Consider the following 16154-nt stretch of genomic DNA (forward strand, 5'->3'; position numbering starts at 1 on the left):
GTGTGTGGAATGTGCGCCGGCGAATCGCAGGTCGCGGCGGCAGCTGCAGTGAGGACGCGACTTGGGGCGGGCGGTGACGCGGGAGGGCGGTGCCTACACAGAGCGCCGTGGCGGCTTGTGCTCGGCCGCCGGTTCCGGAGGAGGGCCGGACCCGGCTGGGTGGGTGGGAAGTGCGGCTGGTAATCTGGCAGCCGCCGAGAGGTGGGTGAGCGGCCTCGGCTGACTTTGAGTGGCCGGGGCAGTCACACTTTCGTATCCATTTCTAAGACATCTTTTTAAAAGCCTTGGAGGTGGAGTGTCTTCTCAGCCCTAGCTCTCCCAGCCTCTTCTTTTGCGCCTTCCTTCCAACCTGTCTGGTCTTCCCTGCTTGCTTGCCCTCAGCCTCATGATTTGGATTTCTTGGGGTGAGGGGAAAGGCTTTTGTTACAACACAGAATCTCCGTCTACCAGCCTGGGTCGTGGGCGGTTTTTTGCCCCTTCATCCCTTGTTAGACTAGTTTGAACAACGACACTCCTCCCTCCCCGCCCCCGTCTCTTACCCCTTACTTATCAGGTGGAGCCAGAGGGCTTTGGGTAATGAATCCTGCCGTGACTAATCCCTGTCCTGGGTAGCTATGACTTACGTCAGCTGCTTCGTGGCCTGTATAGTTAGGAGCAGATCTCTTTTACTTTGTGGATAGTTATGCCATCACTTCCATTAATCTTTTGTTCTTCCCAGTGCAAATGCCAGGCATTAAATGAGCCACCAAAAGTCAGCCCCCATTCTCCTTCAAACCAAAGCAAGCCTGTTGTATTTTGCCATGAGTTAGTGGAACAAAACCGAATTACAGTTACAGCACCTTTTGAACAAAACGGAAATTTGAGAAAAGGATCTGTTGTAGCCTTTGAATCGCTTTTTTTTTTTGATGTGGATGATTTTTAAGGTCTTTATTGAATTTGTTATAATACTGCTTCTGGGTGTTGTTGTTTTTTTTAATATTTTTGGTTTTTTGGCCGCAAGGCATGTTGGATCTTAGCTCCTCCACCAGGGATCAAACCCGCACCCCCTGCCTTGGAAGGAGAAGTCTTAGCCACTGGACCGCCAGGGAAGCCCCTGAATCACTTTAAAATCTTTGGTACGTTTCTAACGTTTTTTGTTTTTTTCTTTAACCTTTACAGAGAGAAGATTATAAATGCCAGAGCCATTTAAATGATGGCTAGCTGTTGAATTCTGACACTTCCTTAAATACCTTCTTGCACCAACATCTTCAGAGGGAAGAGTTCAGGCAAAGTAGCAGAGGGAAGGAGAGACAACAGTTACATGTACCATGGCTATACCAATAACAGTACTTGACTGTGATCTCTTGCTATATGGCCGAGGTCACCGCACATTGGACCGCTTTAAGCTGGATGATGTGACAGATGAATACTTGATGTCCATGTATGGGTTTCCTCGACAGTTCATTTACTACTTGGTGGAACTCTTGGGGGCGAGTCTTTCTAGACCTACCCAGAGATCCAGGGCTATTAGCCCAGAGACACAGATCCTTGCAGCACTGGGCTTCTATACCTCAGGTTCCTTCCAGACTCGGATGGGAGATGCTATTGGAATCAGTCAGGCATCTATGAGTCGATGTGTTGCCAATGTCACCGAAGCGCTTGTGGAAAGAGCTTCGCAGTTCATCCGCTTTCCAGCTGATGAAGCCTCCGTGCAGGCTCTGAAGGATGAATTCTATGGGTTGGCAGGGATGCCAGGGGTCATAGGGGTGGTTGACTGTATCCATGTGGCAATCAAGGCGCCAAATGCTGAAGACCTTTCCTATGTGAACCGCAAAGGTCTTCATTCTTTAAACTGCCTCATGGTGTGTGACATCAGAGGGGCACTGATGACTGTGGAGACAAACTGGCCGGGGAGCCTCCAGGACTGTGCTGTGCTACAGCAGTCTTCTGTCAGCAGTCAGTTTGAAGCTGGGATGCACAAAGAGAGCTGGCTGCTTGGTAAGTCTGCAGGTGTAAATGCTTCATTTTTGTAACTATAGAAAAAAGTTTGGGCAGAGTACAATGAAATATAGGGGTCTATAGACCTGAGACTCAGTCCTGTTCTGTTTTAAACACGACCTCAGATGAGAACTCTCTGAGCCTTAATTTTTTTTTTAATTTTTTTATTTAATTTTTTTATTTTTTTATTTTTTTATATATATTTTTTTTATTAGTTTCTGCTTTATAACAAAGTGAATCAGTCATACATATACATCTGTTCCCACGTCCCTTCCCTCATGCATCTCCCTCCCTCCCACCCTCCCCATCCCACCCCTCCAGGCGGTCACAAAGCACCGAGCTGATCTCCCTGTGCTCTGCGGCTGCTTCCCACTATCTATCTACCTTACGTTTGGTAGTGTATATACGTCCATGCCTCTCTTTCGCTTTGTCACAGCTTACCCTTCCCCCCTCCCCATATCCTCAAGTCCATTCTCAAGTAGGTCTGTGTCTTTATTCCCGTTTTACCCCTAGGTTCTTCATGACATTTTTTTTTAATTCCATATATATGTGTTAGCATACGGTATTTGTCTTTCTCTTTCTGACTTACTTCACTCTGTATGACAGACTCTAGGTCTATCCACCTCATTACAAATAGCTCAGTTTCGTTTCTTTTTATGGCTGAGTAATATTCCATTGTATATATGTGCCACATCTTCTTTATCCATTCATCCGATGATGGACACTTAGGTTGTTTCCAGCTCCGGGCTATTGTGAATAGAGCTGCAATGAACATTTTGGTACATGTCTCTTTTTGAATTATGGTTTTCTCAGGGTATATGCCTAGTAGTGGGATTGCTGGGTCATATGGTAGTTCTATTTTTAGTTTTTTAAGGAACCTCCATACTGTTCTCCATAGTGGCTGTACCAATTCACATTCCCACCAGCAGTGCAAGAGTGTTCCCTTTTCTCCACACCCTCTCCAGCATTTATTGTTTCTAGATTTTTTGATGATGGCCATTCTGACTGGTGTGAGATGATATCTCATTGTAGTTTTGATTTGCATTTCTCTAATGATTAATGATGTTGAGCATTCTTTCATGTGTTTGTTGGCAGTCTGTATATCTTCTTTGGAGAAATGCCTATTTAAGTCTTCTGCCCATTTTTGGATTGGGTTTTTTGTTTTTTTGCTATTGAGCTGCATGAGCTGTTTATAAATTTTGGAGATTAATCCTTTGTCAGTTGCTTCATTTGCAAATATTTTCTCCCATTCTGAGGGTTGTCTTTTGGTCTTGTTTATGGTTTCCTTTGCTGTGCAAAAGCTTTGAAGTTTCATTAGGTCCCATTTGTTTATCTTTGTTTTTATTTCCATTTCTCTAGGAGGTGGGTCCAAAAGGATCTTGCTGTGATTTATGTCATAGAGTGTTCTACCTATGTTTTCCTCTAAGAGTTTGATAGTGTCTGGCCTTACATTTAGGTCTTTAATCCATTTTGAGCTTATTTTTGTGTATGGTGTTAGGGAATGATCTAATCTCAAACTTTTACATGTCCCTGTCCAGTTTTCCCAGCACCACTTATTGAAGAGGCTGTCCTTTCTCCACTGTACATTCCTGCCTCCTTTATCAAAGATAAGTTGGCCATATGTGCGTAGGTTTATCTCTGGGCTTTCTATCCTGATCCACTGATCTATCTTTCTGTTTTTATGCCAGTACCACACTGTCTTAATTACTGTAGCTTTGTAGTATAGTCTGAAGTCAGGGAGCCTGATTCCTCCAGCTCCGTTTTTCGTTCTCAAGATTGCTTTGGCTATTCGGGATCTTTTGTTTTTCCAAACAAATTTTGAAATTTTTTGTTCTAGTTCTGTGAAAAATGCCAGTGGTAGTTTGATAGGGATTGCATTGAATCTGTAGATTGCTTTGGGTAGTAGAGTCATTTTCACAATATTGATTCTTCCAATCCAGGAGCATGGTATATCTCTCCATCTATTTGTATCATCTTTAATTTCTTTCATCAGTGTCTTATAATTTTCTGCATACAGGTCTTTTGTCTCCTTAGGTAGGTTTATTCCTAGATATTTTATTCTTTTTGTTGCAATGGTAAATGGGAGTGTTTTCTTGATTTCATTTTCAGATTTTTCATCATTAGTGTACAGGAATGCCAGAGATTTCTGTACATTAATTTTGTATCCTGCTACTTTACCAAATTCATTGATTAGCTCTAGTAGTTTTTCGGTAGCATCTTTAGGATTCTCTATGTATAGTATCATGTCATCTGCAAACAGTGACAGCTTTACTTCTTCTTTTCCAATTTGGATTCCTTTTATTTCCTTTTCTTCTCTGATTGCTGTGGCTAAAACTTCAATTTTTTTTTTTTAAGGAGGACTGAAACAGAAGTAATGTCTTTTTTTTTTTAAGTCTTTATTGAATTTGTTACAGTATTGCCTCTGTTTCATGTTTTGGGTTTTTGGCCTCGAGGCATGTGAGATCTTAGCTCCCTGACCAGGGATGTAACCTGCACCCTCTGCGTTAGAAGGTAGTGTCTTAACCACTGGACCACCAGGGAAATCCCCAGCCTTAATTTTTTTAAATCAACATTTAAAGGACACTTGTTAACATTTAAAAACATACAATTTGACCCAGCTCTTCTTGGAGGTACATGTTCAGAAATATGTAAAACAAAATTACAAGCATTTGCATCGCAGCAGTGTTTTGTACTCACAAACGACAATAGCAACAACAACCCGACAGAAGCATTCCTCTTAAATATAGCCAAGATACTTTCAATGCAGATCTGGTTAAATATAGTACATCCATACAGTTGAGCCTTAATTTTTATCATCTGTAAAATGGTGAAAATAATGCTAAGGGCAGTAATACCTATTGTTAGGATTAGGGAATATATATGAAAGTTCACTCTAAAGTATTGTACAAATGTATTATTTTTGCCATTGGTGATTGTCACCATGATATCTATATGAAAATGATAGTAGACAGTGCATGTATACAGTTCTTATGGAAACTCACTTCATAGATCAGTTTGCCTGAGTGCCCTCGGAAAGCCTGGCTTAATGATCTGAGTAGGACAAGAACCTATTCAGTACTGAGCAGTGCAAACTGATGTGACTGTAGAGCTGGGAGGAATACAGTTAGTTAACAGTGATAAAACCCTCGAGCCTGGCAGCTTTCTTTTTTGTTGTCATTTTTTTTTTAAAGCACCCTTCTATGTGAGCAATAGGACAAGGGTTATCTTGTACACAACATGTTATGTGGGAGATGAAGGCAATGAAGGATTGGAAGACCTCTCTTTAAGGCCACTAATCATGTCTGCACTGCACATGCTCATAACACAGTGTTTTACATGTAATAAACACTCAGGAATTTTTCTCTTTAATGTGCTGACTGGCAGTTAAAGAAAAACCTCCCCTTGGGACTTCCCTGGCGGTCCAGTGGTTAAAACTGCACGCTTCCACTGCAGGGGGCACAGGTTTGATCCCTAGTCGGGGAACTAAGATCCCACACGCCACAGAGGCAGCCAAAAAAAAACCCTCCCACCCCTGCCCACTGTTCCAAGTGAGGAGAAGAGACTGCTCACACTGATTGGTTTAGAGCTGCCAGGGTACCATGGGTAACATCTTGGAACTTAACTGATTTTCTTCAGTTGTTGCTTCTACACACTGTTGTCAGCACCCCACCTTCTTGTTACCCTACTGGAACTTTGTCTTAATCCCACCTTTTGCCTACTCTGAACTTTCAAATTCCATTTTCATACAACTCAAGCCAAGAAGTGAAGGGAAGACTGTTTGCAAGTGTCTCATCCAACTACTTCTGCCACAGCTGGGGAAGTACTTGGGTTCCAAGCTGATTTCTTGTGAAATCACTTTGGTACCCTAACTCTAAAGCCAGCTAAGGGGACTTCCCTGGTGGCGCAGTGGTTAAGAATCCGCCTGCCAATGCAGGGGACACGGGTTTGAGCCCTGGTCTGGGAAGATCCCACATGCCATGGAGCAATTAAACCCATATGCCACAACTACTGAGTCTGCAGTCTAGAGCCCACGAGCCACAACTACTGAGCCCACGTGCCACAACTACTGAAGCCCATGTGCCTAGAGCCCACAGCAAGAGAAGCCACTGCAATGAGAAACCCGCACACCGCAATGAAGAGTAGCCCCCGCTCGCCGCAACTGGAGAGAGCTCGCAAACAGCAACGAAGACCCAATGCAGCCAATAAATAAATAAATAAATAAACTTAAAACACATGGTTTCTCATTTAAAAAAAAATAAAGCCAGCTAAAAATGATTGAGCACTTAGAATTTGTCAGGCAATCTTGTAAGCACTTTGCATTGGATTATCTCACTTAATCCTTATAAAAACTCTTAAGGAGTTAAACACTAATATCAACATTTTCACAGAATAGGAAATTAAGCACAGAACATCTGTGTCATTTGTGTTTATGTTTTAAACTGGATCATGTGAGGAGTTACTCTATTTGGCAAATGATCCTTTTGTTAGGACTTAAAGGTCATGTATGAATTACTGATTTTCTTTTCCTTCACCCCTTGGGACCCCAGATTCAGTTGGAATTATGACTTTAAAGTAGTTTGTTGTTTACAGAACATAGCTGAAAATAAGTAAAAACTCGGACGAATTTTTATTTATTTTTCTGATTCCCCTCTTTACAAAAAGAGTGGAAGTGGAAGAGATGGATATTGCAACATTTAACAAATGTTTACTAAGGCCAGTTTCGGTACCAGGCCACATGCTACTCACTAATGATGCCGGGAAAGTATACCCACAGAAGTTGATGATGTGGAATTTGACTGCCTTAGTACTATCGGTTCTAACACAGACCCCCTGGAAATCCTCCATGAGCCGTAAAAGGCAAACTAGTTTGAAGACCCCTTAACTAGTATAGTGTTTCACAAATTTTCCAGATGAAAAGTTATCTGGGAAATTTACTTAAGATGTACACTTCTGGGCCCCACTTCAAACTTCAGGAATGAGAATCTTCAAGAAAAGAATCTGGACATCATTTTTAACACGTGTCCTAGATGATTTGTAATGAATAGATGTTTGGAAAACATCAGTCTGGATGTGTAGGGAAGACTGGCAGGATTATAAGGAATGACAAGATGTTAAAAGAGAGAGGGAGATAAGATGGTTGATTGTGGGACTTCCCTGGTGGCGCAATGGTTAAGAATCCGCCTGCCAATGCAGGGGACATGGGTTCAAGCCCTGGCCCGGGAAGATCCCACATGCCACGGAGCAACTAAGCCCGAGCACCACAACTACTGAGCCTGCGCTCTAGAGCCCGTGAGCCACAACTACCGAGCCTGCATGCTGCAACTACTGAAGCCTACACGCCTAGAGCCCATGCTCCGCAAAGAGAAGTCACCGCAATGGGAAGCCCACGTACCGCAACGAAGAGTAGCTCCCGCTCACCGCAAATAGAGAAAGCCTGCGCGCAGCAACGAAAATCCAACTCAGCCAAAAAAAAAAAAAAAAAAGAAGATGGTTGATTGTATCTTAAGAACACCATCAGATTTGTAGAGTGGTACTAGATTTGCCAAACCTAGAACTAGCTGTGATTCCCCCTTGTTTTTTTTTTTTTTTTTTTTAGTTTGTTTGTTTAGCATATTTTCATCTTGGCTGTCATCCCTTCATGTCCTCATTCTCGTATGCCCCTTCAGAGGGCATCACCTAATTCCTCTTCTCTAAATGTACCTGCTCCTACAAACAATACAGCCTGAGTTATTTCTTCAGCTCTTGGCCTAGTCTTGTTAAGCAGCTTTGGGTAAGATCTGCCAGAATGTCTCTTGGATGACTGATCATGTAAGCAATTGTAGTCTGTTTGGGAATTCTGATCCTAATCCCCTCCTGAGTGTCTGTCTTCCAGTGGTGCTTGGATTATAACCAGTTAATGATGATGGAGCATTTTATAAGAGGTCTACATTAACTAGCTTGTCTTGTATGTCTTCCCAATTAAGGCTCATACTGTTTCTTAAGAGACGTTTAACAAATATCTAGAATCTCTTTGTTTTGGTAGTCATCTTAAATGTTTTTCTTATTCTCTTTTACAGCATTATACCATTGTTTTAGTGACTTTGAGTCTGACATTATTAGCATTTAGTGACTAGCTCCTTCCTCTTCCTGTGCCTAACATATCAAAGGATGGGTGATGTTTATTTTTATTTTCTCACATGTAAAATGAGGTCAGTAGTATCTGCCTAGTGGAGTTGGGATTGGACAAGTCATAGATATTATTTTCATTATTATTTACAACATCAGTTTCTAAAATTCAGTATGTAGTAGGGATGAGTTCAATTAAAATAGGTTGTACTTAGGAGGTAAAAAGCCAGCTAAATATACAATTTGAAAATTTTGTGAGCCATCTCAGATATTTAAAGTTAATCCAGTATACCTAAAACTAATACAATGTTATATGTGAATATCTCAGTAATTTTTTTTGCTTTGAACGAAAGTTTATGGCATATCATTAATAGAAATTAGTGGAAATGGCTATGAAAGTAAAAGTTGAGGTGAATCATCTGAGCTGACTTATCTTGTTGAATCCAACACAACCTATATCTTAAATCTCCTTGCTAACAAATTTAGTGATAATTTTTTATACTACTACTTAACAAGTTAATAAAGACATGGTACCCATGAGAAGCTAATCTCATTTAATGGGGGACACAGTTTCCATACAGTTCTGCCAATATTCCCTAGTATCAATCTACACCTTCTTCGCTAATCAACACCAGCTTATTCCAAAAGAGCTCATGGTTAACGAAAAAGGCCAAACTCCCTTGACCTTAAAAGAAAATTAAGCCCAGGGTCCACCCCCACCCCCGTTCCCCCTCTAGGGTATAAGGTTAGTGTAAACCCACAGTGTAACAGTGTATTGCTTTATGGAGGGGGTGTGGTTGGGAGGGAGACACCATGGTGAGGAATGAATCCAAGTCACACAAGTATAGGAAGCAGTGAGATAGTAATACACAAAGTGGATAACTGCAGTCATTTTCATAGAGGACTCAACTCGTGGAAGAAGAACTTTGACTGGTGCTGCAAAAACATCTGTATGAAGTAGAAATTGATTTCAATAACATTAGTAGAGAATATGTTCTAGAAAGTGGAGGTAACTGGATGCAAAATCCTGGTAGCAATTTAATAGAACAGTCCCAGATGGCTAGGCTGAGGCCAACACCTAATGAAGACGAAAGCCTTGTCTGTGGGGAATGTTGGATGATACCTGGAGAAAAATTACACCCTGTGTAAACCAAATTAAATTGTTTTCACAAGTGTTGTAAAGTTTCATACAGTAAAAGGTTTCTTCTACATGCACTTCAATTTCACAGCAAGAGTGGCATAGGATACCTAAACACAGAAGAGAGCATTCATGCAAGATATCTAACTCCTTGATATAATAATGCATACAATTCAAAATGATTACACTGTCATCACATCTAGGGCTTTCTGCAACTACAAGGTGGCAGTTACGGAAAGCATGGCCCTTGGTATCAATATCTAAAAACCAGCCACCACCTCCTTCTATGTGTGTTCTCTTTTTGCACTTTTTCTTCATTTTTCTTAATCAACTCTGCTGTTGCTGCTTCTTAGCAAAACTGGTAAAAACAAAATTATAATAATTGAACATAGTGCTCTGGCAATCAAGACGTTTAAAACCTTCAATCTTCTGGGGTGAAGAAAGCACTGTGTGACATTTAGAACTCTGATTTACAAACAGGGTGGTCACAAATTTTCCTGGCTTGAAGACTTCCACAACTTTCCTGATCAGGTCATCATAGGAGGTCTGACTTAAGTTTGTTTCAAAGCTAACATAAGAAAATTCTGGTTCTGGAGTGATGTGAATAGTCCAATAAGTTCCATCCAGTTTCATTCCATTCATTGAATACCCACAAGGATTGAACAGTGTGGCATCAATGACAGAACCTGGTATCAGTTCACGAATTCCACTCTCACGAGTGACATCCTTTGCAGTAACACCATCTTTCATGTAGAACTGGTCCATAACTGCTGGATCAAGCTCACTCATCAGAATTTCCAGGGTTTGATCTGGCTGATTGATTACCCGACTCTCTGGGAAATCCAAAGTATACAAGTACCAACAATCAGAATTCATACGTCCCATACAATATGCTGCTCCATTTGGGAAAATTGCACTAAGAAACTCTATTTCTTCCTGGAAATTCCAGTGTGGGTACCCTTGGTGAGAAGGCTTCATGAAATTCTTACGAGAGTAAAAGAAGCTTTGAATTGAGTCAAACCCACTGTAATCCCTAGCAAGTTTCAACAGGGGAACCAGTGCTTTCAGCAAGAGGGTGGTACCACATGTCTTCAAAATGAAACGTCTCTTGGAGACAAACATGCTACTCTCACTGAGTACATAAGCTTCCTGCTTGTCAGTTTTTGTCATACTTATGATTGAACATTGCACATCCTTCAAAAGTATGTCCCACTCGGATCTTGGGATGGTGTGAAGATCCCCAGATCCTTGGTTTGCATCGGGTTGCTGCCTGGAGAACCAAACCTCTAGCAGCTTCTCGGTCCCTTCGACAAAATGTGCAGCTTCCATCACTGTGAGACTAGCAAACAACCAACAACCACAGAAAATCAACTAAGTTAAATCTCTTCTCCCACCGCTGCCGCCACCGCTGCGGATTGTTCCAGCTGTGTTACTAAAGTTCAGGTTCCTTTTTGGCTATAATTTTATATTAACTTTTTTTAAAAAAAAGGTTAATAAAATTTTCCCGGCTTTTTGTGTGTGTGTGTCTGAGCGAAAGTTGAACGTGAGTCTGTTGGAAATAGAGGCAGATACAGCTCAGTCTCTTGTAGTCCGCTGTTTCCCCGTTAGAGAGAGTAGAGCGAGCGCTAGCTAATGTCGCCGGCCATACTGTGGGAGCCTCAGTAATTTTTTAAATTTAAAAAATTGCATTTAAAATAAAGTTGGGACTTCCCTGGTGGCACAGTGGTTAAGAATCCGCCTGCCGACACAGGGGACATGGGTTCGAGCCCTGGTCCGGGAAGATCCCACATGCTGCGGAGCAACTAAGCCCATGTACCACAACTACTGAGCCCACGTGCCACAACTACTGAAGCCCGCATGCCTAGAGCATGTGCTCTGCAACAAGAGAAGCCACTGCAGTGAGAAGCCCATGCACTGCAACGAAGAGTAGCAGCCAAAAGTAAATAAATAAATTTATTTAAAAAATAAAATAAAATAAAGTTAACCCATGGGGAATTCCCTGGCGACCCAGTAGTTAATACTTGGCTCTTTCACTGCCACGGGCCGGGATTCAATCCCTGGTCAGGGAACTAAGATCCCGCAAGCCACGTGGTGTGGCCAAAAAAAAGAAAAAAAAGAAATGTAAGCTCCTAAAAGAAAGGAGTGCCATATGTTTGGAACAGTGCCTAGCACTCTCTGAACAATCCATAACTATTTACTGAAATTGATGGTGGGTGAGGAACACAGCAACTATACAAGTTGGTATTCCTCAGGTCTATTTGTCTCAAATTTCTAAGGGGTTGTTCCTCTGAGACATTTCATCTTCCAGATTTAGTGAGTCAGGACAATTAAACATTATAGAAACATTGTACTCTTGTAATGGGACATTGCACCCCAGTTTTGTTTTGGTTTTAGCACTTCCCAGGATTATTCCATAAAGAAGTCACTTAAGGGAAATGCCTTGTGTATATTATTTTAATTGACTTCTGATTTTATTTCTTTATCCCTATTACTATTTGCATCATTATATTTATGGTCTCCTTGTTAATGTGAAATTCTACCTGTTCCTCTATTACAAAGGCATGGTTCTAATGAAGGTAATATCTAGGAAGGCAGAACACCTGAGTTCTCATCTCTGCTGGGAATTTTCTCTTATTCTTCTTAGCACTGGGAGAATGAATGATTATTGTCTATGAAATACTCTGAAATTCCTAGGTAGTGCTTTCAGACCTGACATTTTAATGGTAAAGTCAGAGATTTTTCTTCACAAGTGTTTTGAGGTCTCCTGGCAGAATTCTCTTTTTCTCTCTTGCACTCTTGCTCTTTAGAGATTTTGAAGATTGGCTCGCTATGTGATAGTTTCTACTAACCTTTATTTATTTATTTATTTATTTTGCGGTTCGTGGGCCCCTCATCGCTGCGGAGCACAGGCTCCGGGGTCATGGCTCACAGGCCCAGCCGCTCCGCGGCATGTGGGATCTTCCCAGACCGGGGCACGCACCCGTGTCCCCTGCATCAGCAGACGGACTCCCAACCCCTGCGCCACCAGGGAAGCCCGTACTAACCTTTTTTTAAAATTTAATTTTATTTATTTTTGGCTGCGTTAGGTCTTCCTTGCTGCGTGCATGCTTTCTCTAGTTGCGGCGAGTGGGGGCTACTCTTCATTGCGGTGCGTGGGCTTCTCATTGCAGTGGCTTCTCTTGTTGCGGAGCACGGGCTCTAGGCACGCGGGCGTCCGTAATTGTGGCTCGCGGGCTCTAGAGTGCAGGCTCAGTAGTTGTGGCGCACAGGCTTCGTTGCTCCGTGGCGTGTGGGAACTTCCCGGACCAGGGCTTGAACCCTTGTCCGCTGCATTGCCAGGTGGATTCTTAACCACTGCGCCACCAGGGAAGCCGTATTAACTTTTTATTAAATAATAATATCTCTGAATTCAGAAAATCCTGGAATTCCCTGGAGGTCCAGTGGTTGGGACTCCGCGCTTCCACTGCCGGGAGCCCGGGTTCGATCCCTGGTCAGGGAACTAGGATCCCGCAAGCAGTGCATCGCGGCCAAAAAAAGAAAATCCAGGAATTTCATGTCCTCCAGTGCCTTCACCTCTGTCCTACATTCTTTCAGACTTAGCTTTCTTTAGCCGGGTCAGCTTTTTTCTCTGTTGGTTTTAGCCAAGGGTATTCCCAGCCAAGACTCACTCTAGTCTTCCTGCTCCTGACTAGCTGTGGGCTCTCTACCACAGCATTTCCCTCTTCATTTCCCTGGTGTGCTTTGGCTCTGGAAGCTGTTGCATTTTCTTGTCCATTCTCTGTACATGCTCCTGGATTTTCCTTTTTGTTTGTATTCCAGTTATAAACATCTGTGATGTCTTTGGGCCTTCCCCACAGGTGACAGTTCCTTCTTTCTCCGCACCTGGCTTATGACCCCACTTCACATTCCTGAAACTCCAGCCGAATATCGCTATAACATGGCCCATTCTGCAACTCACAGCGTGATTGAGAAGACTTTCCGAACCCTCTGCTCCCGATTCCGCTGCCTGGATGGATCCAAGGGGGCACTGCAGTACTCACCGGAGAAGTCCAGCCACATCATCTTGGCCTGCTGTGTCCTCCACAACATCTCCCTGGAGCATGGGATGGATGTCTGGTCCTCTCCAGGGACAGGACCCGTGGAACAGCCTCCTGAGGAAGAGTATGAGCACATGGAGTCCTTGGACCTAGAGGCTGACCGTATCCGTCAGGAGTTGATGCTCACTCACTTCAGCTAATGTGGAAGGTGGGGAGGGGGGAGGCTTTCCAGAAGGAGCTGTGACAAACTTTCCCTCTCACCACCCCCTACACAGTTCCATCATCTAGCATGGCTGAGCCTGTGGACACTTGTCACAAACTGACATTTAATCTGCATGTTTTAGAAAGGTTGAGGCTAGGCCAGAATATCTTGATTCATTTGCAAGTTTATTAACTAAACCAAAACCTCCGAGACAACAGTTCTCTCCTATCCGTTGAACACCAGGTTAGCACCACTCACTCATTGGAAAGTTCCCTGGTTGCAGACATTTATATCATGCTTACAAAATCAAAGCAGAGGGAAAAATAGCATCTAGACAGCCAGAACACTTTGTTTCAGTTATCTAGAGATTTCAAAAGAAAACAATATTTGTCCTGAAAGATTTGGATGGTATTTTAGCTTTTCTACTTTACTACCTATATAGGCATAATCTGAGGCAAGTGTGAAGAGTAAATTTCAGTTGGGAAATGGTCCTCTGACATAAATAAATGGCTACTAATGTGATTTTTCAGCTTTGTGTTTTTAAGAGGAGGTTAGGGACAGTCCAAAACCTCCATCTTAATTCTGTCTGTAATTACTGAGCTGTGACGTGGACCTAGTTCCCAGGGAGAACATCTGGACTCCAATCTCTTACTTCCAACCCTGAGTAGGAGCTAAAGGCTAAATGGGTTTAAGAATTCAATCAGCTTAAAGAAGACAAGTCAAATAGAGACAAAACAGCAAGCTTACACATTACAGGGGATCTAAAGACCCTGAAAGATTGATGGGCAAAGGAAATTCACCCAGGTTTAGACAGTCCACATCTAAATAGATCACATTTCTTATGATTATGATGTTAGGATGTCTTTTTGGTCATTCTGCTTTGAAATTCCTTGTTCAGAAAGAAAGTTTAGGGGATACAGAAGACATGTATTAAAAAGGAGAGGTAAAAGGAATATAATTTCTTGGTTTGAAATGAATTTTGGAGTTAGACCTACTTGAATATCTTCTGTGCAAAGTGATGGACAGAACTTCTCAGGAAATAAATAATCCTCCACCAAGTCTTATTCTAAAATTATACTGATATAAAAATAACCTGGGCTTCCCTGGTGGCACAGTGGTTGAGAGTCCGCCTGCCGATGCAGGGGACATGGGTTCGTGCCCCGGTCCGGGAGGATCCCGCATGCCGCAGGGCGTCTGGGCCCGTGAGCCATGGCTGCTGAGCCTGCGCGTCTGGAGCCTGTGCTCCGCAATGGGAGAGGCCACGGCAGTGAGAAGCCCGCATACCTCAAAAAAAAAAAAATAACCTGATTGGAATAATGAAAGTGTGAATTAGGTTCACACATTGGTGCCTTTGCTGGGACAAAATAGAGCCTTTCCTGAGGATTGTTTTGTTCCCAGTTTCTCAGCCACTCACCCATGTGATCCCTCTGAATTGTCCTCATGGATCATTTCCTACCTGCCTTTGGCAGTGTTAATCTGGTGATTTTCAAAGTAAAGAAGTGAACAGCTGATGACAAAAGAAATTTGGAAATAAATTGAAGGTGACTCATGCACAAGATTAAAAACAATTATGGATTATTATCTGCTATTTATTTCTACTCCAAATGCTATTTTCCATCATCATCCTACTCTGTAAGGAGTGGGTCCATTTGGCAGGAGGTTGAGCTTAACAAGTGCAGTGATATTGCTGAGATGGGAGTGGACAATGAAGAGGTGACTGGAAACTTTTGTTCTATTCATTATGCAATAGAGGTGCCCTGTTATGTTTTTTTTTCTTTGTCAAGTTAAACCTGTGACCCAAGCTTGCTTTGTCTCCCTGATAGGCAATATTTTAACTCTCACAGTCTTTCCAAGTTTCCTGAGATGGGTACTTTTCCCTCTAAAGTTTTGGTTCTATTAATGAGTATTGCATGAGGAAAGGCATACTGCCACCTGTGCATCTTCTTCTTCTTCTTCTTTTTTTTTTTCTTTGCGGTACGCTGGCCTCTCACTGTTGTGGCCTCTCCTGTTGCGGAGCACAGCGGCCATGGCTCACAGGCCTAGCCGCTCCGCGGCATGTGGGATCTTCCCGGACCGGGGTACGAACCCGTGTTCCCTGCATCGGCAGGCGGACTCTCAGCCACTGCGCCACCAGGGAAGCCCACACCTGTGCATCTTAAGAGGCAAGGTGGAGTGTAATCTTGGAAAGTGCCTAGCACTTATCTTTCAAAAACCACATTAAAGGAAAATTGGGGTTTTTCACAACTTAACTCATTAGATGGTGACGTGAAGCCTCAGTGGGAGGGACAGTCTGGGGGAGAATTCATTAGCAATTTCAAGCCTATTATTTGCACACCAAAGATAATTTCTAAGTGCTGAACAGACCAAACATTGGCTGGAAGTGTTTTTCCCTGGGAGCATTTTATTTCCTAATAATTCCACAGAATAACAGTTAAAATCTATTCCTTTAATCTCCTTTCAACGTGGATTTTTATAGGCCAGGATTTTTTTTCAGTCCAGTTACACTTTCCTCAGAATGACCTAGGGGAGGGATCACGATCTGTATTTCTAAATTGCCAAGGGTTTGCTTATAGGGACTTTTTATAGGTGCCTGAGAAGTCTTCTCTTGAGGTCCTTATTGTGGATTTATAGTATCTTCCTGGTATAGCTTTGGGACAAAGTCAAGGATTTCACCTGTCTTATATAAGCCTCATCT

At 42.6% G+C, this 16154-nt stretch overlaps 2 protein-coding genes across 3 annotated transcripts; one reads left to right on the plus strand and one right to left on the minus strand.

Moving 5' to 3' along the window:
• The first annotated feature begins 13 nt into the window (after nucleotides 1-13).
• Nucleotides 14-15299, plus strand: HARBI1 (harbinger transposase derived 1). Of its 2 annotated transcripts, none has more exons than XM_082626926.1 (3): nucleotides 14-48; nucleotides 1159-1977; nucleotides 13078-15299. In XM_082626926.1, exons 2-3 carry the CDS (start codon nucleotides 1308-1310, stop codon nucleotides 13455-13457), a joined length of 1050 nt encoding a protein of 349 aa, XP_082483052.1. In that variant the 5' UTR covers nucleotides 14-48; nucleotides 1159-1307; the 3' UTR covers nucleotides 13458-15299. The 2 variants fall into 2 exon arrangements, with proteins under 2 accessions (XP_082483052.1, XP_082483051.1); XM_082626925.1 differs by lacking the exon at nucleotides 14-48 and adding an exon at nucleotides 72-201.
• On the minus strand, nucleotides 9492-10549 carry LOC309808148 (S-adenosylmethionine decarboxylase proenzyme-like; the record flags this gene model as incomplete). Its single annotated transcript, XM_082628162.1, has 1 exon — nucleotides 9492-10549. One exon carries the CDS (start codon nucleotides 10547-10549, stop codon nucleotides 9548-9550), a length of 1002 nt encoding a protein of 333 aa, XP_082484288.1. The 3' UTR covers nucleotides 9492-9547.
• Nucleotides 15300-16154: the final 855 nt, after the last annotated feature.

The sequence above is a fragment of the Mesoplodon mirus genome (genome assembly GCF_964341445.2).
Source record: "Mesoplodon mirus genome assembly, chromosome: 7".
Lineage (NCBI taxonomy): Eukaryota > Metazoa > Chordata > Mammalia > Artiodactyla > Ziphiidae > Mesoplodon > Mesoplodon mirus.